The 23,775-nt window shown below is 41.2% G+C and overlaps 2 protein-coding genes across 8 annotated transcripts in view; one reads left to right on the top strand and one right to left on the bottom strand.

Moving 5' to 3' along the window:
- Positions 1 to 1,296, top strand: part of baiap2l1b (BAR/IMD domain containing adaptor protein 2 like 1b) — a 36,073-nt gene extending 34,777 nt beyond the window's left edge. For all 5 annotated transcript variants that reach the window (XM_086092348.1, XM_086092366.1, XM_086092358.1 and 2 more), the window contains one exon: positions 116 to 1,296. In XM_086092348.1, coding sequence (XP_085948474.1) covers positions 116 to 188 — 73 coding nt within the window. In that variant the 3' untranslated portion in view covers positions 189 to 1,296. The remainder of the gene's footprint in view (positions 1 to 115) is intronic.
- Positions 1,297 to 2,712: 1,416 nt separating this feature from the next.
- LOC147181704 (structural maintenance of chromosomes protein 6) lies at positions 2,713 to 23,775 on the bottom strand. Of its 3 annotated transcripts, none has more exons than XM_086092261.1 (27): positions 23,675 to 23,775; positions 23,227 to 23,362; positions 20,158 to 20,293; positions 19,670 to 19,775; positions 18,346 to 18,482; positions 14,897 to 14,958; positions 14,735 to 14,815; positions 13,929 to 14,030; positions 13,527 to 13,646; positions 13,337 to 13,435; positions 13,126 to 13,272; positions 12,954 to 13,042; positions 12,718 to 12,882; positions 10,852 to 11,030; positions 10,076 to 10,277; positions 9,888 to 10,002; positions 7,620 to 7,780; positions 7,396 to 7,531; positions 7,182 to 7,262; positions 6,949 to 7,119; positions 5,318 to 5,455; positions 5,088 to 5,233; positions 3,880 to 4,005; positions 3,692 to 3,797; positions 3,472 to 3,624; positions 3,300 to 3,397; positions 2,713 to 2,887 (listed from the first exon to the last, which is right to left on the bottom strand). In XM_086092261.1, exons 2-27 carry the CDS (start codon positions 23,341 to 23,343, stop codon positions 2,800 to 2,802), a joined length of 3,261 nt encoding a protein of 1,086 aa, XP_085948387.1. In that variant the 5' UTR covers positions 23,344 to 23,362; positions 23,675 to 23,775; the 3' UTR covers positions 2,713 to 2,799. The 3 variants fall into 3 exon arrangements, with proteins under 3 accessions (XP_085948387.1, XP_085948396.1, XP_085948404.1); XM_086092270.1 differs by having other exon boundaries at positions 23,636 to 23,745; XM_086092278.1 differs by lacking the exons at positions 18,346 to 18,482; positions 19,670 to 19,775; positions 20,158 to 20,293; positions 23,227 to 23,362; positions 23,675 to 23,775 and adding an exon at positions 18,198 to 18,291.

Here is a 23,775-nt window from a genome sequence, read left to right as displayed (position 1 = left end):
CATCATCTAAGCAGAAGTGATGGTATTATTGTCTATTGATTCTCTGTTACAGAACATAATAGGGGATTTATCGACTAGTCGGTTCACATGTTAATCCTTCCTGTGTGTTATCCAGGGGAGGCAACCCGTTTTCCACCGTGCGACTACGTCCGACCGTCACCAACGATCGCTCGGCCCCGGCCATCTGATCTTTGCTCAACTTTAACATGCTGCACACATGGAAGTATTTGGGACCTTTTACAGGACTGATGCTCCTCTATTTAGACTTGAAATGTCTGTCTGTGATGGCGATACTTGGAAATAACCACATCCAGACCGACCATGCACACGCAGAGCCAGGGGGAAAAAACTGTACATGCATTTTCAAAATTACAGTTGTTAGGATGTGTGTTCTTTTGTTGTTGTTGCCATTGGGAATGGAGGAGCAGCCCACGTTACCTTTAGGCCCAAACTACGCACTAGTAGTCTTCATATCAAGGATATGGAATAAATGCTCAAATGCCTTTCTGGAAAGCCGTTTGAGCATTTGTTCCATCGTCTTGATGTGAAGTTTAATGTCCATGTACCAGTATGCTTTGTCATCAGGACTAAGACCAATTAGACTTAATTAACTACTTAATTGCAGTGATGCATTATCATCACTTCTAGGCCCAATGTGCGTGTTTTTGTTTTTTGGAATACTTTTCATGTTCAAAATAAACATTTAAATCAACTAGTAGGCATGTGTCACAATAGTAGCCTCCTAAACGCTACTAGAAGTACCAAAATGCCCACAAGTTGTTTTACCTCACTGATAACATGTACTTGCCCTAATGGTATGCCAAAGTTGTCCTATAAAGTCAAAGAATATACTAGTACATCGACCTTGAGCTCGAAATCAAGGCTATTGAATACTCAAATGGCCTTTTGTCTCTATTCTTTGTCATCACTACACGTAGTAGCAAAACTAGTATACTAGTAGAACTACCTGTTACTAGTAAGGCTAAACTGTTGACAGCTGTGTACTACCAGTAGGATACTACTGAACTCATACAATTCTACTAGTAGTGCTGCAGATGTCAACTCGTGTGCTGAATTGTAGTAAGGTCAAAGGGCGTACTAGTACATGGACCTGTAGATATCAAGGATATGAAATAAATGCGATGTTTGAAATTCCTGGCATTTTTTAACGCTTGTTATAAGTCACAATTTAAAAAACAAAACAAACAAAAAAGTAACATTTTATGGGGAATAAGTATGAAAACTTGTAATTTCACTTGAAAGTCCATTTCCTCGAATAAAGTTCAAGTTTTGCAATTGGGCTGTTTTTTAAACAGTTGGCAGCATAAAAATGTCACAATACAAGGAGAAACGGTTTTTATGAAGAAAATGTGTCACTGGCTGCTGTTGGCAAAGGAACTTGCTACAAGATACAGGTATCTCCTCCACCCATCAGTCAGCCTTCGAATTTCATATATAATACAGAGTGAACTGAAAATAATGTAACAACCATTTCCAACCAGCGTGCTGGATGTGGAATTTGAAGTCATCTTGGTATTCTGCCAAAAGTTGAATCAAGGTAACTGGACTTGTTTTAAGCCCCTAATTTCCTAGCAAGCTGAATTCTCGCGGTATTTGTGAACTCACAATTGTACCGAATCCGTTGATTTCAACCGATCCGAACCGACCAATCACAGAGCGACATTGAGTTCAGGGCGTGATATGCATCTGTGACGAAACCAGGAAGCCAGCGCCGACGCCGGGGCAGGGCAAACAAACAAACCTAACATGGACGAATGGACGCTGCAATTGTTCTTGCAGAATTACTTACCATTTCCTTGTTGAATGTTGAACAGCGAGAGACTGTCCGTGCATTTTTAGCTGGTAAATATGTTCGTGCTTTCCCCACCCCCTTTGACGAACACTAAAATGACAGTTTTATCCGTGACCATGATTGGTCAAAATAAACGTACACAATGACTGATCGTCCGGTCAGCCCCCAGTATTGTACAGAATGTCCCGCCTTTCCTGGGCAAATCACCGTGGAGAAGTGCCAGATTGCTATTGTGGAACCTTGAGTGAATCACAATTATCAATCTTACAGAATGTCCCGCCTTTTTTGGGCAAATCACCGTGGAGCAGTGCCAAATTATCCTGTGTATCCCCCCCAACCACATAAAATATTGTCACCTTCCTAATCTACAATAATGGCCTAGGACTTTGCAATCTTGATTAACCTTAATTGCGCGTTGAGAATCACCAAGCAATTATGGTATGTGTATCGTTAATTACATCCTTGTAAATTTGTTGTTTTAAAAAGGGCTGTGGCGTTATATTAACAGCGTCTAACAAGTAGCCAATGTAATTTCTTTTTTCCCCCAGCGACCTGTGAGGCAGTAAATGGTTGTGCGTTATGAATCTGTTGTGCGTTATGAATCTGAAAACTAGCAACAAGTGGAAATGGCTGGTACATGTTTGTTGTTGTTTTTTAGTAGGCTTATAGGGCACTTATCATTGAGCTTTATGAAATTTGCCAGGCAACAAGTGGCCTGGAATCATGTGACGTATCCTGAGACAAAAATCCAAATAAGTGTTGCTCAAACGGACCAAACTGATTCGCTCTGGACTGTCAACCCACACTACATTACTGTCTGGAACAAACTTTTTTGAACCTCATTGATTGATCAAACAACATTAATATTTTAGCAAATGAGACAAACATCAACTATCCTGTGCAATGTGAAAGTGCAAACCTTTATTATGTGTGCAGAAAAACAGAAATACTTGGGGCTGAAAAACGCCTAACGCTGTAACTGTGCATTACGATTGCTCTTCGTCTTGGTTTTCTTGGCCTCTTTGCGGATCCTTAAGACGGAGGATTGTGATGAGATCCGTTTCTGGAAGAGTGCTTGAAAAGGGGAAGGAAGATGAATATTTTCATGAGAATGAACTGTTCATGAGGGGGCAAAAAATAGAACAGTGGTGCCTTAAGATATTAAGCCTGTATTTCACTGAGTGGAGAAGGCTCACGAGGGTGTGCGCACATAGCGAATGTTTTTTTTTGGTGGTCAAGGTTCATTCAAGGTCACAAAACATTGCAAAGACATTTCCAAACAGTTTTCCTACTTGTTCTTGCCGCCAATAAATTTTGAACATGTTTGCGACGTGTCCACAAGTGGTTCTACTCAACTGGACTCAAATGAGCAGGAGCTCGTTTACCTGCAGGTTGAGTAAAATAATCTGTGCCTAAAGCCGGACTGTGTAAGGGTTTTTACTTTCTGGACCTGGATTTTGACACCTCTGTTAATGATGAGTATTACCTCGTGCTCTGTGGCGTGAGGAAGATAAACTGCCGGTAGCGCTGACTATCAGCCACGCCCAGCATCATTTCCATTGAGATCTTCCGATTCACCATGTCCTAAATTCAACATCACACCGGACTTCAAGACACGCTTTTTACTCTACTTAACATTGAAACAAAACTTGACTTACCATATAAACATCAAATTCATCCAGGCAGCGGAAGGGCGCCTCTGTGATGGCCCAGAGTGAGAGAACGAAGCACACGGTGGAGAAGGAGCGCTCGCCCCCCGAAAGCGAGCGCATGTTGGCCCAGTCGCCCTCACTTCCTCTTCCAGGCTGAACCTGTTGGGATGACAGAGCCCGTTGAGGCCCCAGTTGGTGAAAATCATGTTCGGGGCGGTGTTCTCACGGAGATTGTGAGGGTCTCCTTCTTGTGGTCAAAGTTCATGGTTCCTGTGTAGTCTCTCTGCGCCAGCATGCTGTTGAAGTAATATTTACAACGCGCTGACAGGAACCTGCAGACAAGGAGGTGTGGAGATGTTTACAGCACATTTGCGGTACTCAAGGAAATAAGCTTGCTTGCTTTTCCTCGCTTACCTCCTCATGTCACCAAAAACCTTAAGTCTTTGATCCATAACCCGGTCCAGCTTTTTGATGAACGTGGCGAGGTTCTTCATCTCCTGCCCGGTTTTCTTGTACTTCGCCAGAGCATCACGGTACTCTCTGCAACGGCCATGTTGGATAAAAAGGACTCAACTACCAGCAACTATCAAACCCCTGCGGCTACGGCAGTCGTTTTCGCACCTCACTTACCGGCATTCAGTTATACCACTAGTTATAAGAGCGACAGGTTGTGACGCATTTTTGGCACTTGCCTTAAAAAATAAGTTACATTTTGACTACCGTAGTTGGGAGTAGAATGGAGAGGAGCAGAGACACGCACGCACACACAAGCAACGTTGCGTTGAGTCATTGGAGTGCCACTGTATTACCAATATCTACAACGGATTACATTAAATGCAGTCAAATACAGTACTTCAAGAATATGGCTTGCAATGTGAATGCTCATATAGTATATACATAAATATATACAGTACATTTTGAATTAGTAAAAAAATTAAAAAATAATTTGAAGTGCTACTGTCAGTTTTAATTTTGCTGCTTTTGCTGATGTTTTAGTTTTTTGTCAAGGTACCATTTCAGTACCGGTATCGAAGTATTTTATGCATGTATAGTGTCGAAATGTTGGTATTGTGAGTCGTTACAAGACAACTTCTGACTTTGAAGAAAATAAGGGAAAAACATCTGAAAAGAAAAACTAAAAACTCTTGCTCATCATACTTGTGTTTTGCAAATAGAAAACATTTTGGTAATCCAAACGGACCTAAACAGGAAAGGCCGAGTCAAATGTCATGTCTTTTTAATGTATATAGTGCATGTAAACACGTGGTTTCAACTTTTAACTGTATACTATACTGAAGTATCTACTAGATAAAGTCTATAATGCCAGCCAAGAGAGTTGAACTAATTTTGAAGCAGAGGACCTCTGTCCATGAAAAGACAGAGAAGTTGCTTAAATTCAGCAAAGCATTGTGAGAAAAAATACATTAAATAAATGCTCATTTTCTCCCAGTACTCTGCCAACGACACTGCCATTCCTACATTCCAAAAATATGCACGGTAGGTGGACCGAAAACTTTCAACATTCTTTACATGTGAATGCGAGCGCAAATGGTTATTTTATGCCATGGGATTGGCTGACGACCAAAGTCAGTTGGGAGAAAAAGAGTTGCACATAAAGGCACCTGATTATCTCCTCGCGGTCACCCTCTTGCTCCTTTTGGGTGGCAATCTTCACCTTGAGGCGGCTGATCTCCGTGTCCAAGCTCCTGGCAGTCCGCTCCACTTCAAGGCGCTCGGGCCAGATTTCTTTGGCTTTGGACATGTTTTCCTGCACAGAATCAGCCAAGGGACAACCTCGTGAAACCTTCCCAAACATACACCGTGAGTTCCTTTGAGGAGGGAACGCTCCTACTTCAACTTCCTGCTCCTTGCTCTGCAGAGTGGCTTCCAGCTCCTGAATGCTTTTGAGATGGCCGTTGCGCTTGTCATCGTAGTACTTCTTGTGATGCTTGCATTTCATCACCTCCTGGTCCACCTTGATCCACTCCTCCTGCACAACAACACGTGGTCACAAGTACAGGTGTTGAACATGCTGGCGGATATTGTCCTTTATCCAGGTCATTTCTTTCTCAAGGCATTGAATCGACCTCAACTGGACTGCTCTGTTTGTCTTACAAGACATTTCGCCTCTCATTTCAGAAGGCCTTATTTTATCCAACAAAGTTTTTTTCGGACTGCACCAGCATGAGTTTGTGTGGAAAATTGGTGTGTTGAAATTGATTATATGAATCACTTTGTCGCCATGTAGACATGCTGGATGAGTTTCAGCCCATGGCATTAAACTGTCTCGTCTAAGTGTCAATGATATTCCATCCCGAGTTAAAAGTCTGCACTCATCTAATTGAAGTCATGATGCTCTAAACGTGTGATAAGCACAAAATGGACAAGTCACATATGGCCAAAAGCCTGCCGCACAAAAATTGTTGGGAACATCATCAATTTAAGGACTCACGTTAGCCAGCTATTACTTTTTTTTTTAATTAATTACCGTATTTTATGGACTATAAGTCACTCCGGAGCATAAGGCCCACTAGTCAAAAAATGCATGATAAAGAAGAATAAGTCGCATTTGGGGGGAAATTCCTCCTGTGCTGATGTATTGGAGGCGGCTTTTGTTATGTGTCCAGTTTTGTTCATATCGACCCGAGAATGTGACATTTTTTTCCTCCAATATTGGTCCGATATTTATCTGTCCAATAGTTATTGTTTGTGCATGTCCAATTGAATCATTGACATGACAATCCTAAATGAATGGTGACACCAGAGGCTTATGCTCGATTCAGACCGGACATGAAATATTGCGTCTCCCCACGTGCCTCACGTGCTTTGGTTCGTTGTGCAACTATACGGCGCTTGCTACGATCAGAGAATAGTAGATGAGCCTCATCCTACTCCAAAAGAAAAAATAAAAGTCTAAACGTCGCTAGTCGATCTGGTGACGGGTGGTTGTGTTACTACTATTGCTGCTAAAAGTTCAACAGCTGTAAAAAAAAAAAAAAAGTTCAGCTCAGCCCCAGCCACTATTGGAAGCTGGCTGTGTTATTCACCTTGAGGTCTCACAGACCGCAATGATATTGTCCTACTCAGTTTTTATATTACAACACTGTGTGTGGCCATTCATTTATTTAGCTGTTGCTGCGTGTCCGGTCATTCTCAATCCGTTTATTTTTGTGAGGCTTCGCATTATCAAGCATTCGCTGAAAGTGCTGAAGCACACGGCAAAAGGTTGGCACTTCCATCAATCATCAATTCCAATCAATGACAATGCCCACCTCTGATATTAAGTACAATCTCAATGCCGATTGGCTTTCAGCGACGCACCGCCATCAAAAGTTCATTTCAGCCTACCACGGTGAAATTGGCAAATTCACTTCAAATGCATCTTCCGCGCCACCTGGCACACCACCGCGCAAACTGCAGACTACATATAGAAATGTGCCGCCAGAAACGCTCAGCTCGCGTTCAGTCTGACCGCAGCATTACCTTAATTGCGTCTGCCTCCTCAGCGATGGTATTGATGCGCTCCTTGTGCTGCTTGTACACCTGCTCCGCCTTCTCATAGTTCTCCTTGAGCTCTGACGTTCGGGCTCTCGCCTCCTCACACTTGCTGCTCTTTGTAGAGATATTGGCGACAATCTCCTGAAGGTCCTCCTCCTGTGAAATTTACAGATTGGAGGGACTCCGCTCCAATTATTACAGTGCACCCGGTTACATACCAGTGGCTTAAGGTCCTCCAGCTGAGGCTCTTCCAAATTCTGAAGGTCTGTCAACTCCAGTCGACACTTTGTGGCTTTGTCCTGCAATAAATGTGGAAATCTGATGAGTTCCCCACTCATATCAATGGGATAAAATGTAATCGCAATTGGTCAAATAAATTCAATACAATTTCACAACAAACTGAATATGAGGATAAAAAAAGAAAAGCAATACATTAGCAATCTTCAACTCTGCGTGAGTGCTCTTCTCCAGCTTCTCATTTTGTTTGATGTCTTCGTCCAAATTCTTCATTTGTTGTTGCAAGACCGACGCCTGAGCTTTTTGAGTCTCCAGCTCTCTTTTTAGGTGTCTGCCAAACGGGAAATAAAAGGACGACGACACGACAATGGTTATTATGCTCTTAACACAGTGGCAATGTTTGGCCTTGAGATTTCCACCTGATCTCCTCTTCCACGTCACCCGAGAGGCAGTTGGCTCTAGTCTGCTCAGATGTGTAGCAGCGGTTGCTGAAAATCTGGTCGCCATCCTTGGAGAAAGCCTGGTAGCAGTTGGGGGGCGGATGTCCGTTCATCATCACGTTGCAAGCCTCAGCTCGATTCTACAAAAGAGTGTACAAACACATGCTCAAACAACCCAAAGTGACAGAAACATTAAGATTAGATACAGTGAACCCCGCATATTCATGATTCGGCATTTTACAATATCTAGGTACTGGGAAATGACCATAAAATGTGTTGGGGTTTTCTAATCCGTGTAAAATACCATGGTATGATTAAAAAATTTTATGTGGGAAAATAAAGCATTTGAATCAGAACTAGATGCATCATAATGCTATTATCAACCGACACGATAAACCAATCATTTAGAAAGTGCCGATGTCGATCACCGATAAGCCGATAATTGTTTGCAAAATTGACTTGAAGACAAATATACTTTCAAGTCCTACAATAAGTCTAACATGTACAAATACATTGAAACATTGTGTAAAACACCATGAAGTAGAATTTTATTGATCTCTTCTTCAAAGACAACTAGTAACTCAATTTGAGTTGCCAGTCATGTTTTAAAAATGCAACAAAAAACTGCGAGGGTAACACGAGGTCGTGCGCGTTATGACGTCACAAATATGCGACACTAACGTAGGAGAGGGGAGGAGTTGAGCAGTTGGGCACAACTTGAGCCACAAGCACAACAGATTTCTATATTTGGTTTATCTGTATGACGTCAAATTTGTCGCTAATTGCCGATAATTATCGGCCACCGATAATATCGTGCATCCCTAATCAGAACACCGTGTATAGACCAGGGGGGCCGCATAAAACATCCTGGATAGATATAGAAAGATACATACTTTCATAATCCCAGTGGGAAATTGAATTATCCATCTGCTCCAACTGACACAGTACATTCATAAAAATAAATAAAAATAAATAAAAAATAAAAAACAATACATGGGTAAAAAAAACTGAATATACATACAGCAATACTAATTTTTGACCATGTTCACTTCAATTAAGCGCTTTGGTAGCCTTGTACAAGTCAATGATTTGCGTTTTTAATGGTATGAAGCTCATTTCAGTGACAAACTTTCTAAGTCACCAAAATTGCCAATTCATGTTGCTGTATGTATATTTTTGAACCAACAGATTTGGTCACTTTTTCTGTTAAAGGTGCATGTCACAATATTAACGCAAATTGGAGTGTTAAGATAACCATATTTTTCACCCACACATGTTTTAAAAATTGTATAATAGACCGGAGGCACTATTGTGGCACAAATGGCTGTTGCCCCTATTTTCCTGTAGAGTGAAAAAATTATCCGGTGTTCAGGCGCGTGCACGCTTTCTCTCTCGCTCCACGGAAGCGCTGGGAAGGCGGATGTGTTAGGGAGTGTGTGGACGAGACCATGGAAAGACACAAGTGTGTCAAAATAATAATAAATCAAAACTGCATGCAACCCTTCCGTCTCCCGGTAGCTCCTTTTGTTCGACCATCGGGTCGGAAGTTTGGCGACAGTTTTGCAACGAGAGTGGTCCACGGAGGTGACTCTGACCAAGGGCAAAACCCCCCGACCACGGTCAGAATACAGAGCAGGAAAGGATAACACTGTCCCCATGAAAAGGGCAAAACTAAAGTCGCACAAGCGTCGCAGGAGGACGTGGATCAATATTGGTGCAGTGTTAATATTGGAGTAGGTGGAAAAAACCTAAGAGGATGTAACTGGACTCACAGCTTGCTTTCTTCTTGCTAAAAAGGTACGACTTTGTCACGAAAATGCGATAGGGTCTATTTATGATAAGCAATGCACAATAAAACTACCACTAACTAATATCTCGGCACTCTGGGCATGTGTACATCGCTGGCTTCCATTCCGCTTTTCGCCAGAGGGGTTGCAAATCTGCAAAAACTCTATATCTTGCGACATGGACCTTTAACCCCGAATAAAGTAATAAAAGAACAAAAATTCATGAATCTTTTTTGTGACAAGAAAGCATCCATTCCAGTTACTCTGTCAGAGTTACAGAAACAACTGGAAGCTCGGGAGTCATGACATGTTCTTTACAAGTGTATGTAAGCTTTTGATCACAACTGTATGTAAACTTCTGACATAGACAAAAGTAATGAAAATTTGTCTGAAAATAAACACTTCTCTCATTATTCTGCCAATTCGCAAATATAAATAATTGTGTTTTTTCATATATTACCTTGATGAGCAAAATGCTCTCAATGCCCCTTTGATCGATCAGACAATTGGCCACAATCGGGTCCTCAATTTCCAGAGTTTGAAACACAGTGGGGTATGCTGGGTGGTTCACAGCCCTAAATGAGACCAACCAAGTTAAGCGTAACTCTGGACTTGAAAATGTTCAGTTGTAGCTGGACTCTCCCCTACCTCCTCCGTGTATTATGGACAGTTGGGAGAAACTTGCTGGTGATGATGGGAGGCCTGTGGCCTGACTGCAGGACTTTGGCCATGAGTCCCTTCAGCACTTTCTCGTCGTCGTAGTTGTCACAGGTGAAGGTCTGCATCAGACTTTGTAAACACACCTCGACAGCGAGAGCCTGCTCTGGGTCCTTCAGCTTCAACAGGTAACCTGCAGTGCACAAGTTAACAAGCACATGAAGCCCCCACTTTTACAGTTGAAACCAGACATTTTTAATGACTACCTTCTTCAAAGTTAGAAGCTCACAAACAGTAACAATTTGGGAAAACCCAGACAATGATGCCATGTCTTTGGAGGCTTCTGATAGGGGTACAGTATTGGCAACATTCGAGTTAAGGTGGCCCACAAATCCGAATAGTTACACTAGTTCTGTCAGGAGGAAAAAGCCAAAAATACTTCTAACTATTATGAGAAGCTCATGGAAGGATATGCAAGTCAGAAAGCTTAAAGGCAATGGTACCAAATACAAATGAAATGCATGTGAAAAAAAGTAATGAACATTTGTTTTTAAAAATCCTCTCATTATACTGGCATTTAGCAAAAAGAAATAATTTTGGTAATCACCATTATCTAAAACAGGAAGTTTAGTCTTATTTCATATCAGACAGGTGTCTTCTTATATAATGTATGTAAACTTCTCGTTTCAAATATGTCTTAAAGCAGTAGATATCCTTTGGATATCCCTGTATATGGTGAATCATGGAATTATAATGTCTAATAATACCCAGGGGTCCTCGTGGCTTGTGCTTGAATTGACCCTGTTTGTGAGCATCCTGGATAGCGTAGAGCAGCGCAGGCATGTGTTCCCCAAAGCGCCGCAACCGATTGGATCGACTGCCTTCCATCATCCGCAAGTTCCTATTGTGGGCTTCCATGGACCTCTTCAGTGTATCGTGCTCTTGTCTGAAGGCACATGAAGAACATATTTTTATTTTATTTTTTTACTTTAGCAACGTAACGTAACGTCTTCAGCGGCCTGAAACACAATTACAGCTGTTCATGGGAGCTAAGGTTTGAGTGCTGCAGCGAATAACACAGAATAAAAAAGCTAAAATTAATAACACATGCCAGAATAAAAGTTTTTAACTACCTATACAGTGCTCCCTCACTTTTTGCGGGTAATACACACCCACGTCGGCCGGATCCCTCTCTCCTCCCCTCTCCTTCCCTCTCCTCTCCCCTATCCTACCCTATCCTCTTTCCCTTTTACCCCACCGCAATAGGTGAATTTGCCAACCACCAAAATGAAGAAGTCGTCGTCCTGCTGCCGGGGTTCAGAGCGCACATCCGCTCACATTAATTTAGGAACACAGCTGTTTACTTTGCTTGTGCAGTATTGTGTGCACTGGGCTCCCTTTTTTGGGGCACTGTAAATAACTGAAGGCCAAACTTGAACAACTTTCTGACTTTCCAAACATTCTGAGTGAAGCAGTGCGCTCTTGAGCGTATTTCAGAACGTATCCATGATGAGGGAACAGGGATTTTGGGGGCGAAGAGCTGTCTAAAGTTCATGGTCTCTGTAGTAGCAGATATAAGGCGTTTAGTGTTGCAGTGTATTAATAAGATTTTTTGGTTGATTGATTGATAATCAATTCTATTCAACTAGGAATTTTCCTTTGCCTCGGAGAGTGTTCCGAAGAGTGTCGTGAGGGTGAGCCGTTTGCTAATGTTGCTTTGTGACTCGGAGTGAGGCGAATGGTGGTCACACTGGATACTGGCTGGTTTTCTGACCCCCTCAGGCCCTCCACAATAAAACAAAACTGCACATTTCAAAGTGGACTTTTATTGTGGTCAGCCTAAACCCTGGTTTATACTTCTTTTTTCTCTCCCCCCAGATAGCTTCCGTGAAGGCAACTGTGTTTGTAAGCGCAGGGGGCGCGTATCCACTTCCCGCCCAGGAGACCACGTTTGTGTGTGATTGTGTGGATGTGTGTGAGACAAGAAAAAAAAAAACTGTATTCGTTAACATGGAACTGTTGTGTGTTGGCGAGTTACGGCCGACAGTAACCGTTGCAAATTGGCATTAAATAATTGCTATTGTGATGAGCCAATCCCCCCCCGGCTTTGTTCCTTGTTCCGTAAATGAAAAACGACTTCTGAATTGGCCATAAAATGCAGAGGAATCTCCACTCCGTGGCGTCCTAGCCAATAGCACCTTGACTTGACAACCTGATGTGTACTATGATGTGTACTGCACTCAACTAAAAAGGCAAACGCACGAGTTTATACTCCTGCAGGAGTATAAACGAGGCCTTTAGGCATACCTGTGAATTAATCATTATTATTATTATTCATTTAAATTAGAAGCAGCATTTTGGATCTCACGGCAAGATGGGTTGCGGTCAGCCACGTTCTTCGTCCCGGAGATGACGGGTACAGCACTTTTGAATGTTCAGATTATCGTCATTAACATATTTTACTTAATAATTGAAATTTGGACGTTTGTGGATCAATTCGTATTCATCCACATCTGAATAGCGATGCATCTAAGAATAGGACATTTTCCCCACCCCTAACAGCTACATACTATTTCCCTGACAAATAGAGATTATTCCGACGTGTAACTCTTTGGAGTGATCCATTCACTTACTGTATCTTTCCATGTTCCTCCTTGGCATGACTGCAGGCGTGTTGATACTGACCAATCTGCTGACCCAGAGTTGACATCTGGTGATTTAGATCTTCCAGGTGGCACTGGATGCGCTGGATGTTCTCGGCCTTGGCCTGCCTCGCTGACCCCGTCGCCTGGTTGATGCTGGAAGGACGCTCAAAGTGAGAAATACTGAGAGGGGGAATGTGCTGCATGTTTCGTTTTGTATGTTGCACCTCAGCCGGAGATCATTTATCTTGGAGGACAATTGAGCCTTGTTCCTCTCAAGGTCCCTCAGGCTAACCTGGCATCTGTGGACTGCAACCTGGAAACATACACAATGAATAAAAACGCCATGAATGACTTTTGTGTTGAAAGTGAATCATAGGCTAAACAACAAACTCTAACCTCGCTGGCCTTGAAAAGGGTGTCATGTTTCTGTGCCTCGGCCTTGAGCTCGGCACATTTGGGCTGCAATTCCTGGACTTGCTGCTTGACGCCCTCCAGCTGTTCCTGAATCTGTTTGTACTTTTTCTCAGCTTCCTTGACCTTGTTCTGGAAGCAGGAACAATGCTCTTCATGTGACCAGAAGCACTCAAGGTTTCTGTGGTGTTATTACCTTCCATTCGTTCACTTTTTCATCATATTTCTCCGTGGATTGTTTATTGGCCTGCAGCTTCTCTTTCATTGGCTTGAGCTCCTTCTCCATCTCTGTCACCTGCCAAAAAGTCACAATATCCAAAATATCATTTTAGATACAGTCTCTTGACGTACTTCATGATTGAAGAGGGGAGAGCAAATGAGCTAACCAGAGCCCAGGCCATCAGCTTCTGTAGCTCCTCCAGTTTAGTGTACATCTCATCAATCGACGACAGGTTCTTGTAATGCTCCTCTCTCTCCAGGTACTTTCGCTTCAGCTCTTTCAAGTACTGTGACACACATGATTCCAATATCATTTAAAACTTCCAATATGAACACAATCCACTCTGACACGCTGGGTGACTGTAATTTCCCCCCAAACAATGCCCATAGGAAAGAAATCATGTTAATTTGCCATCGTAAAAGTAGTTAACCACTCTAGGAGTAAAATAAAGTAATATTTTGCCTTTCAGAAGAAAACAAATTAATAACAACAAATACATTGTTCACACATATTTTGTTTTAGTTACAAGTATTTTATGCCACTCTACACCTTTAACTTTAATTGTTACCTCGCCGTGTTGCGTCACTTTATCTTCAGTCATATGTCTGCTGGCTTTGATGTGGATAAAGTCCTCTCTCATCTGTTCCAGCTGTGTGGCCCTCATGAAAAACTAAGACAAATAGAATACTAAAAGTGATGGAAATCTGTCTCTAACACATAAAACAAACTACGGATGGACAATAATGCTATTTTCAACCGATATACAAATGATTTAGAAAGTGCGAATGTTGATAACCGATAAGCCGATAATTGTTTGCAAAATTATCTTGAATACAAATATGCTTTTGAGTCCTACTATAAGTCTAACATGTACAAATACATTGTGTAAAGCACCATGAAGCTGAATTTTATTGATATCTCTCCTTCAAAGACAACCGGCAGTAACTCATTTTGAGTTTGCCAAAACTAAACAGTCATGTTTTAAACATGGGTAACATTTTGGGGAGACAGTCAAGAAAACCCACACTGGCGACTGCCATGTTGCATCTTCTGTTAACACGAGGTTGCACGCATTATGATGTCACAAATATGCAATAGTACCATTGGAGAGGGCAGGGGTTGAGGAGTTGGGCATAACTTGAGCCACAACCGCAACAGATGGACCAATGTGGCAAGTCTTTTATTATTGGCAGATTTCTTTATCATCTGGTTTATCTGTATGATGTCAAATTGGTCGATAATTGCTGATAATTATCGTCGGATTTCTTTATTATCTGGTTTATCTGTTTGATGTCAAATTGGTCAATAATTGCCGATAATTATCGGCCACCGATGATATCATGCATCTCCAAAACAAACTTCAGCTAAACAAACCCTGTATTTGTCTCCCTCTCCTTTGGAGTGCAGGAAGTACTTGCTCATCTCTTGGTTGAGAACTGACACCGGATTGTTCACCTTGGGAAGAAAAAGTAAGGTTGATAAGCACTCTCATAAACAACACAAATAATCAATATCCTGTATTTGTGCAACTGCTACCTGAATATTAAAATTGTCCAAAATAGACACAAGATCCTCCTTTTTGGTTGAGATTATTTGATCTACAAAGAAAAAAAAATTACAGTTTCAAAGAAGGAGTGAAATAACTAACTGTGTGGAATGCATCATCTATCTACTGTTGCGGACATCCCAGCCTTATCGGTTAGCTAATCTGCGGTTAATCTTGATCGTTTTTATTGGGTCTTCACAGTATACCAAATATAAAGAGCAAGGCTGTGAGAGCTGCTGTAAACCCCAGCTCAAACGCACTCGCTGACATCACCCGCCACCCCATCAGGAACCGCCTTTTAAGGGAACATACTTAACATACAAATACAACAATAAATACTGTATTTTCCTTATATTCTATGCTTGCAATTTTTGGACGTGTGTTCAAAAATGTGGATAAAGTATTTAAAATGTGTGCTTTAATATGATAAAATGTGTTTAACACGTGATTGGGGTAAAACTAAAATAAATACGTTTTTATATTGTCTGTCTGTCACATTTTTACCTATTACAAGTGGGTTTGATGAACGGTAAGTTCACTATTCAGATGTGATGTATTTTCACAAAATCAGGCTTGTGTCTCCAAAAATTTAAATTGAGATATTCACATATTGAAATGCTACACTTAATTCCCTCTCAAATGATGTATAAAACCTCAAATATACCTAAAAAATTGACGAAGTTAGAGCAATTTCAATGTTGGCAGGTTGAAATTACTCGTTTTGAGATTTTGGCACGTACATCTTTGAAAAGGAACCCCGACTGTCATGACAAGTTTGCTCTATATTATTTATATTTTACTACTACTAACGATTCATTTTTCAAAAATCATTTCCAGTTAAATACATTTTGTAGAAACTTTATTTGGACGTACGCCGCCATTGTTATTTACGTAGCAACGCATTCAGTGCGTAGTGACGTAGAATGGCGGCTGGCTCTCGTCCAAGCAATGTGAAACGCCTATAGAGAAAGCAAGGTAAGCCTCCGTAGCGTTCCTAAGGGGATGATCAAAACTCTTGAATGTGTCTGGTGAATGACGAGAGCACGGCGTGTGGCAGGGTGACTCAATCGCATGTTGTCTCTTTAGGAACATGTTAGTACAACCAAAGAAATAATATAGAGCAAACTTTTCATTACAGTCGGGGTTCCTTTTAAAGGTCCATAGCAACCGGTAGCTTAGGATAAAAATGTTATCCCCTGAAAAGTAAATTCTTAAGGACCAGTGCGATTCGCCATCATCTTTTCATCTTCAGGTTTCATAGCAAATATTTACATTGCATCCCATTTAAAAGAGCATACAGTGAAAAATCTGGTAGTATGCAGATTGATTTGTCAATGACGTACATGTCATCAGTGTGTCATCAGTAGTCAAAGTCACGTGAATGACGACGTTAAGTGATCAAAACGTTACAATATTGACATTACATTATTAGAGTACATGATCTCGCTACCTCCACTGGTGGGACATGATCTCATGTGAACAAGCGCAACGCCCTTGCAATGTTCAGCGCACATTAGTGTTGTCGCGACACCAACATTTTGACTTCGATACTATACCCGCATAAAATACCTCGATACCAGTACTGAAACGGTACCTCGACAAAACTCTAAAACATCAGCAAAAGCAGCAAAATTAAAACTGAAAAATAACTTCCTCTTTTTTTTTATTATTATTATTAATTCAAAATATTGCGATGTTAATTTATGTACATACTGTATATATTGTATGTTAGGGGTGTGAATTGCCTAGTACCTTGCGATTCGATCTGTATCACGATTCATAGGTCACGATTCGATTCAATACCGATTAATCTTGATACAAATCGATAAGTCAATTATTGCAATTTTTTTTAAACTAGAATTTAGAAAATACTAATCAGTAAACTTGTACATGTACATTGTAAGATTTGTATGAAAATATACCTCAGGCTTATAACTGTGAGCCACTTTATTTAACAAACAGGTTGGAATCTGTTTCATGTTTGAAAAGCATTGAAATAAAATATTAAGGCTTAATGTTCCATTAATATAACATTCTTCCATGCTTTAAGTGTGAAACCTAACCTTAAGTAAGACATTTTGTTTCCATCACAAATGTATCTTTAAAAATCGATTCGGCTGCATATGAATCGATACGAGAATTGTGTGCTGTAATATCGCCGAATTGATTTTTTTTAACACCCCTACTGTATGTGCTTTCACATTGCATGCCATATTCTTGAAGTACTGTATTTGACTGCATTTGATGTCGTCCGTTTTAAATATTGGCAATACAGTGGCACTCCAATGACTCAATGTAACGTTGCTTGAGTGTGCGTGCATGTCTCTGCTCTTCTCCATTCTACTCCCAATTAGTCAAATGCGTAACCAAATACTACAAACTGGGAACAAAATAATTCACACTCCACTTCTTTTTTTTTTTAACGCGTCACAACCTGTGTCTGTTGCTCTGTCAGTCGTCTGAGCTTTTTCTATGCAATACTGTGGTTTACCACTGTGTGCCTGTTCATTGAACGCACCTGGAGTCCACTGTAGGAATGATTGCTGCTTTTTCTTCTGCTTCTCCGCGAAAAACATTTGCTCTTGTTACAAAACGTTTCTAAAACTGAAAATTTAAAACCACACGTGAGTTCTTCATGTGTTTATTGAAAACATGCGTAGGCAATGCCAATGCAATGGAGCCTTAATTAGCGCGTCATACTTCTCACGAGGAGTGTTTGCGACTTTTACTGGTTGTTGTGTCCATTTATACAAATCATTTGTGAATGACAGAGGCGAGAAAGTAGTGTTTTGGAACAGGTGCCCGAGACACGGCGCAAGCTATGAGCTCGGCTAAAAACACGTCCTAGTTATGATGTACATTGGCTACAAAATGACTTATTTTCATAAACTTATAGTAGACCACAATTTAAACTTGTACTACTGGGAAATGCACATGGGGACCTTAAAATGTGTTTGTCCAAACGATCTATTTTTGTAATTTACGCAAAACTAATCTCGGCGAGATACGCCTGATTTTGTGAAAACACATCACATACAGTACACTTAATGTTTGACCTTTTAATTTGAGGAATTACTCACCAATAGCACAAAAGATAAATACCAAATAATACTGTCCCCTCCAACGGTGGCCAAATTACTTGCTAGGTACATTGTCCACTCACAATGCCACACGCAGTTAACTCACAGTTAAAGCCTTAAAATAAATGAATTCAGTAGCCAATCTAAACAGCAGCACTGAAGCACCGAAACGGTTTAGCAAATGAATTAAAGTGCGTTGACAGTGTCAAACCTGATCCTAGGTTAGGTGAAGACCGTGTCTAACGATGACTCAGACATGATACGATGACTTCACAATGTTGTGTGCGTCCATGTTTAGGAGACTTGTTTGTTCTGTCCACGGTAGATCCATTAGTGCTGTGTTTGAGTGTCAAGTTTACCGCTTGCACTCTTCAGCTTATAGGTTCTCACTCCATCGTGGGTGAGCCTCAGATCAATTTTGATTGATGGACCATACAACTCAGGTTTGTAGGCATCCTTCCCTTGGTTATGTAGTGTGATGGACACGTCGGCCGAGCTGTGACAACAGTGGAACAAAAATGAGCATCATTACAATGGCAAAAACCTCCCAAGCAGGCTTGTCACGATACGAAAACTTCAAACTCGATATCTATACCCAGGAAAATACTAAATACTAAAAATTTATATAAATATTGCCATGGTCCCAAAAACGTATGTATACATTTTTTGTGGGTTTTTTTTAATGCTAGAGCATACTTTTATGCCGCCTCTGAACTGAAGAGAACGCTTAAAGCAATGGTAGTTATTAGAAGAACGTCCAGCAGGTGGCAGCAGAGTATAAGAGATCACCCAGGGCCATGTTGCAAAAAGGCTCTTTTCCCCAGTGTTTTAAACAGATTTGTGAATAATGATGAAACTTAGCTATATTCTAATGCTAACTGCTGCAAAACGGAAACAGATACAAATATACTTTTTTCCTGACTAAAGAAGAGACTAATCTTTCTTTTGGTAGGTTCCATGTTTTTATAGCAATACAACACAATATTCTGTGGGCCTTGCAAAATCAGTCAAAATTCAATAAAACAGCCAGGAGTGAAGGGGGTTGCTTCAGTGAAAATGGCTGGGAGTGAATGAGTTAACATAACCGCACGGAAATAATTAATTAAATAAAATCATTATTAATAATCAGAAAATGAAAAAAATAGAAACAAGACAATCACTTTTTCACATAGCACAAATAAATTATAAATAACAAAAATGAAAAAGTAACTCTAGGGACGGGCGAGTACCGTTACCAGGTAGATTTCGGTCAATTTAGAATCTGTGGGAAACACTGATGACTATATTAAATCGTGTGACGAAATGCATGGCTGGCGATCTGTCATTTCTGTGAAACCTTCTGATTGCGACGCAAAGCATTTCAGCACAATTTGACCGTCAGCTCATTTTCTGCCACTGACTGATGTATCTGCTGCCCCTCAGTCACTGTCTCCGGAGTGTGTGACCTATGACGGCCAATCAGTGGTCAACTGTAAGGTGCACACACTTCGCCCCCGCCCCGCATTGTCCCCCAAAACAAGCGGACTGCGTGAAGCATGGCTGAAAGCGAGTTTGTTCCGAAGAGAAATTTATCATCCATAATATGAAACCGTTTTGGATTCACACTAGATGACAAAGACCGGGCGTAAATCATATGCAAAGTGCAAGGAGCGCGTGAAGACAAGTTACACAAACAACGTTTACCTTTGGCCTTCCTTCACAAAAGACTTGAGGGATGATCCCCTGCTTGTGGCCTGCGCGTTCCCGCCTAACGAGACAATGAGCGCTGTTAGGATGGCGCTCTTTCCACCTGCACAGAAAAAGGCCAAATTTCAAACTGAATCACTACTGAGAAGGCCAAAAAGGAGCATTGGACTAAAAGGTCAGATTTGGACCGGGCGACAGAAACTTAAAATAAAATGTGGGGGGTTCTTCACAAAAACCCATTTCCTGTTTTAAGCGATTTTTTTTTTCCAAATTTCTTTTAGAAAATGGCAATGATGTTTGAAACACGTTTGGCTTTTCTTTTGTTTTGTTTTTTTGCCTTCCTGGGATTTGCATAAGCAGTGCGCGACAGCAAAAGTCAGTACAAAAAAATAAAAACATAAAATCATCCTGACAATCACTGTAGGAATTGATTAATCGCCCATCCATGGTACAAAGGAAGCAACATATCAGTTTGTTCCACTCACTTCCATTGCGGCCGACGACAAAGTTGATGTTGGATCCGAAGGTGATGGGGCCCAGGTAAGAGTGACACATGAAGTTCTCCAACGTGATGCTCTTCACTATGCCAGCGTCACTCGCCACCTCACCCACCCATTGGTCCTAAACAAGCGAGTTAGGCCATTCACTTTTAGTTGAATTTAGAGATTCGCAAACATTATAAGGGATTTTTTTTTCTTCTAATGACCCAAATATACTTACTACCCCTAAAATTCTGTAGGAATTAAACCATTTGCATACTTTTGAGAAAATGTCATTGTTATGACATGTCCACATTTTTTTGAGAAAAAAAGGCAGTAAAAGTTCAATTTTTTTCAAGAGCATAGTTTGTTGGAATGAGTCATAAGTCATAATTTACTTAACATCTGCTGATTCTCCCAGCGCCGCCGTTATTTATGCCGTAAAAAGTGGTCTGTGTGCTATTGTCAGTTATTAACTTATTAAATTCAATTGTGTAATATCTGTGGCGGCCGTGGCTCAGGAGGAAGAGCCGGTCGTCCAGTAACCGGAAGGTTGGTTGTTCGATTCCCGCTCTCTCCGAGTCATGTGTCGCCATGTCCTTGGGCAAGACACTTCACACACATTTGGGCCTTTCACATTGCAGGAGCCAATTACAGAACTTCCCTATGTACCCTGGGAGTTCGTCAAAAGTTTGCGTTCACAACTTCACGCACAAAACTGGTTCTGGGAGATCCGGGCCAGAACTACCTAAGCTCCTAAATCAGAGGGTATTTGGGGATCTACCCTGAACATTACATGAGGGCATGCCGTGCTGACAAATGATTGTTTTTTTTTTAATTTGGGGGTGTCTTGCACAGCCGCCAATAGCCTAACTGTGAGCATAGTTGTTTTTTGTTTGTTTTTTACTGCGAGCGTACAGTATTTACAAAAATTACTAGTTATGACGTCCTCATTAGTCGCAATATTTCAAAATGGAGGAAAAGCGAATGGATAGGTGGACAGAGGTAGAGGCTCTTCTGAGCATTTGAAGGACAAAGACTTTGTTTCTGCGTCACTGAAGCCACCGCATTATTATTGCCAAGATAGGTGGGGTAAAAATGCTAAAATGCTCACACGACCCCCAAAAATGTCTGTATAAGCTGCAAAGTTGCACCAAGAATATAAAAAGCTCATGGATTACTACAGCAGTAGTGGAAATGCCTGCCGAGTGAATAAAAGGGGACGGCTAACTCGATGGACACCGGAGCAATGGAGTCTACTATGGCGCGCCACGGATAGACAAAGGTAAATACGACAATAATCTTACAGAACTACTTGTAATATTGTCATTTAGTTTTCTACCTGGTGTAGCGCTTGCCAGCCGCCTAATTGTGTGACTGTGTCTTTTAGTCAGTAGTTATTTTGCCTCCAGTGCCACTCACACTGGTTTCTGAAAGGTGCGAATGTTTGGTGGCGGTCGGAAGAGCCGTAGGCACACACTGGCAGCCACGCTTCCGTCAGCCTGCCACAGGGCAGCTATGCAGCAAGGCAGCCTTAAGTAGCTTACTACGACCAGAGTGTGAATGTGTGAGCGCATGAATAATGTATCCATTGGGAAGCGTCTGAGTGTCTAAAAAAGCGCGTATAAATCGGAACCTTTATTATCTATTAAACCGTAGCAGCACAAATGACCGAAACAGAATATTCCCCCAAATTTTGCGTGTGGTCGGACCATGGGAAGCTAGCTTCAAGCAAGTTAGCAACTGCTATTATTTATGCCGTAAAAAGTCTTCTTTATGTTGTTGGTCAGTTACTAAATTCACCTGTGTAATACCTATTAAACCATAGCAACACAAACGGACGAAACAGATTATTTCCCAATTTTGCGTGTGGTGGGATTTATGGGAGGCTAACTTCACGCCGGTTAGCATCTGCTGGTTCCGCCACCTATATTCAAAGTGCCCTTCATTTAATAACTATACAATCGAGCTATATCTACACGACTAACTGATTCAGTAATTGACTCACCTAATATGAAGTGATGGCTACACAAGCGATATTTACCACAATGAGGAGCATCCCAATCCCTCCATCTTGTTTTTCACCTTTTTAATGGCTGCTATGGTCAATAGAGATCCTGACGTTGACGTCACGCATCCCAAAATGGCCTTTAGCGCAACCATTTTGGCATGAAAACGCATCTGCCACTTTAAGCAAATGCCACACTTTAAAGGTCTCATATTATTCAACTTTTCAACATACTAAAATAGTTCTCAAATGTGTGAAAGACATGTCTGTGAAATGCATTCGTCAAAATTGACTTTGGAGCTAATATTTTTGCTGTCCCTAAATCAGCTAAAAAACGTTCTGTTCAAAACAGCCTGTTTTAGGGGTGTGTCACTTTTATGTAAATAGCTGCACCAGGCCATACCCTTCTCTCTCTCTCGAAGGGGCAGTGATTTAGGTCATGATAGCCGTGTGCTGATGTTGTGAATGAAAACGACTGGCCATGGGAGCAGAAAAAAAGAAAAATACAGACATGTCTTTTACACATTTGAGAACTATTTTAATATGTGGTAATGTGGCATAACATTTTGTCATAAGAAAAAGTAGCATAACGTTACTACAGAGACTATGTTGTAGCGTTAGTTTGTGATGATTTAGGAAAATCTTTATTTTGCCATAAACGGTTGTGTTTTCTATCCTGCCAGAATGCCGCTAACGTGCATTGTGGGATGCGTGATCAACGTCCGGATCTCTAAAGCCTCCCAGATACTGCATCCATACTTTAAACATCATTATTTATACTTCTATCAACCTTCTATTTAACGCCACTACATTTCCTACCAAAAAAACATACTTTTAATTTGACACATTTGCCCTAACCATCTTCATTACCACGAAATAAAATGTATACGGTAACTCTGAAGAATAGTCCTGCCTGTCCTGACACAATACAAATACACGCCTCCTAAGATCGAAGCACCTGTTGTTGACTGCTGGTTACGCATCTCCAGCAGCACATTTTTAACATTTACCAAAGTTGCTGTTAATACTCTTGCACTTAAACTCAAGTTATTGCTTTTGAAGTTCACCTGTGAAAAACGTTGAGACGCTCCCTCTTCCTCTTCATCTACGTTGTCGTCAGATTGCTCTGATGCCAGCCGTTTGTGGGGGTGGAAGTTCACAGGAGTACTTTTCCTTTTGGACATTCTCAGCTCTTTATTCTACCTAAATACATTTAAAAAAACGAAAGTAAGGAAAAATACAAGTTGTTGGCTGCTCATTGTCAGGCTATGATACGACCAGCGACATTGTCTCAGTTTCTTAACTGTACATGACCGACGAACCCAGCGCGGGAACATCCTGCGAGGCGGCGTAGCCTAAGCATTAGCTAGCTATCAGACGACCGGTGACAGCAAAAAGCGAGTAGTCGTTTTTTTTTAACCCGCTGAGGTTATTCACCAGGTTATTACGACTTTAAATTATACGGAACCAGCGTACCTTGCGTTCTAAGTAACGAGGTAACAGATGACGATGTACCTGTGCGCGGTGCAGAACGACATAGAACTTGGAAATCGAAATTCCGCCAAGCATTCTAACGGACGTCTCGCGAGAATACACAAGTCATGCTTACTTTCACT

Source organism: Leptonotus elevatus, chromosome 1, assembly GCF_054856555.1.
Source record: "Leptonotus elevatus isolate MCC_2025b chromosome 1, RoL_Lele_1.0, whole genome shotgun sequence".
Classification (NCBI taxonomy): Eukaryota; Metazoa; Chordata; class Actinopteri; order Syngnathiformes; family Syngnathidae; genus Leptonotus; species Leptonotus elevatus.
This window is presented reverse-complemented; position numbering and strand designations above follow the sequence as displayed.

Excerpts from the sequence above, each read along its gene's own strand:
- LOC147181704 (XM_086092261.1), bottom strand. The coding sequence starts at position 23,343 with ATGTCCAAAAGGAAAAGTACTCCTGTGAACTTCCACCCCCACAAACGG. Across the intron at positions 10,278-10,851 it reads CAAGCCACGAGGACCCCTGG|GTTACCTGTTGAAGCTGAAG; the intron begins GTATTATTAGAC and ends TGTGCACTGCAG. Across the intron at positions 7,532-7,619 it reads GACGTGGAAGAGGAGATCAG|ACACCTAAAAAGAGAGCTGG; the intron begins GTGGAAATCTCA and ends CCCGTTTGGCAG.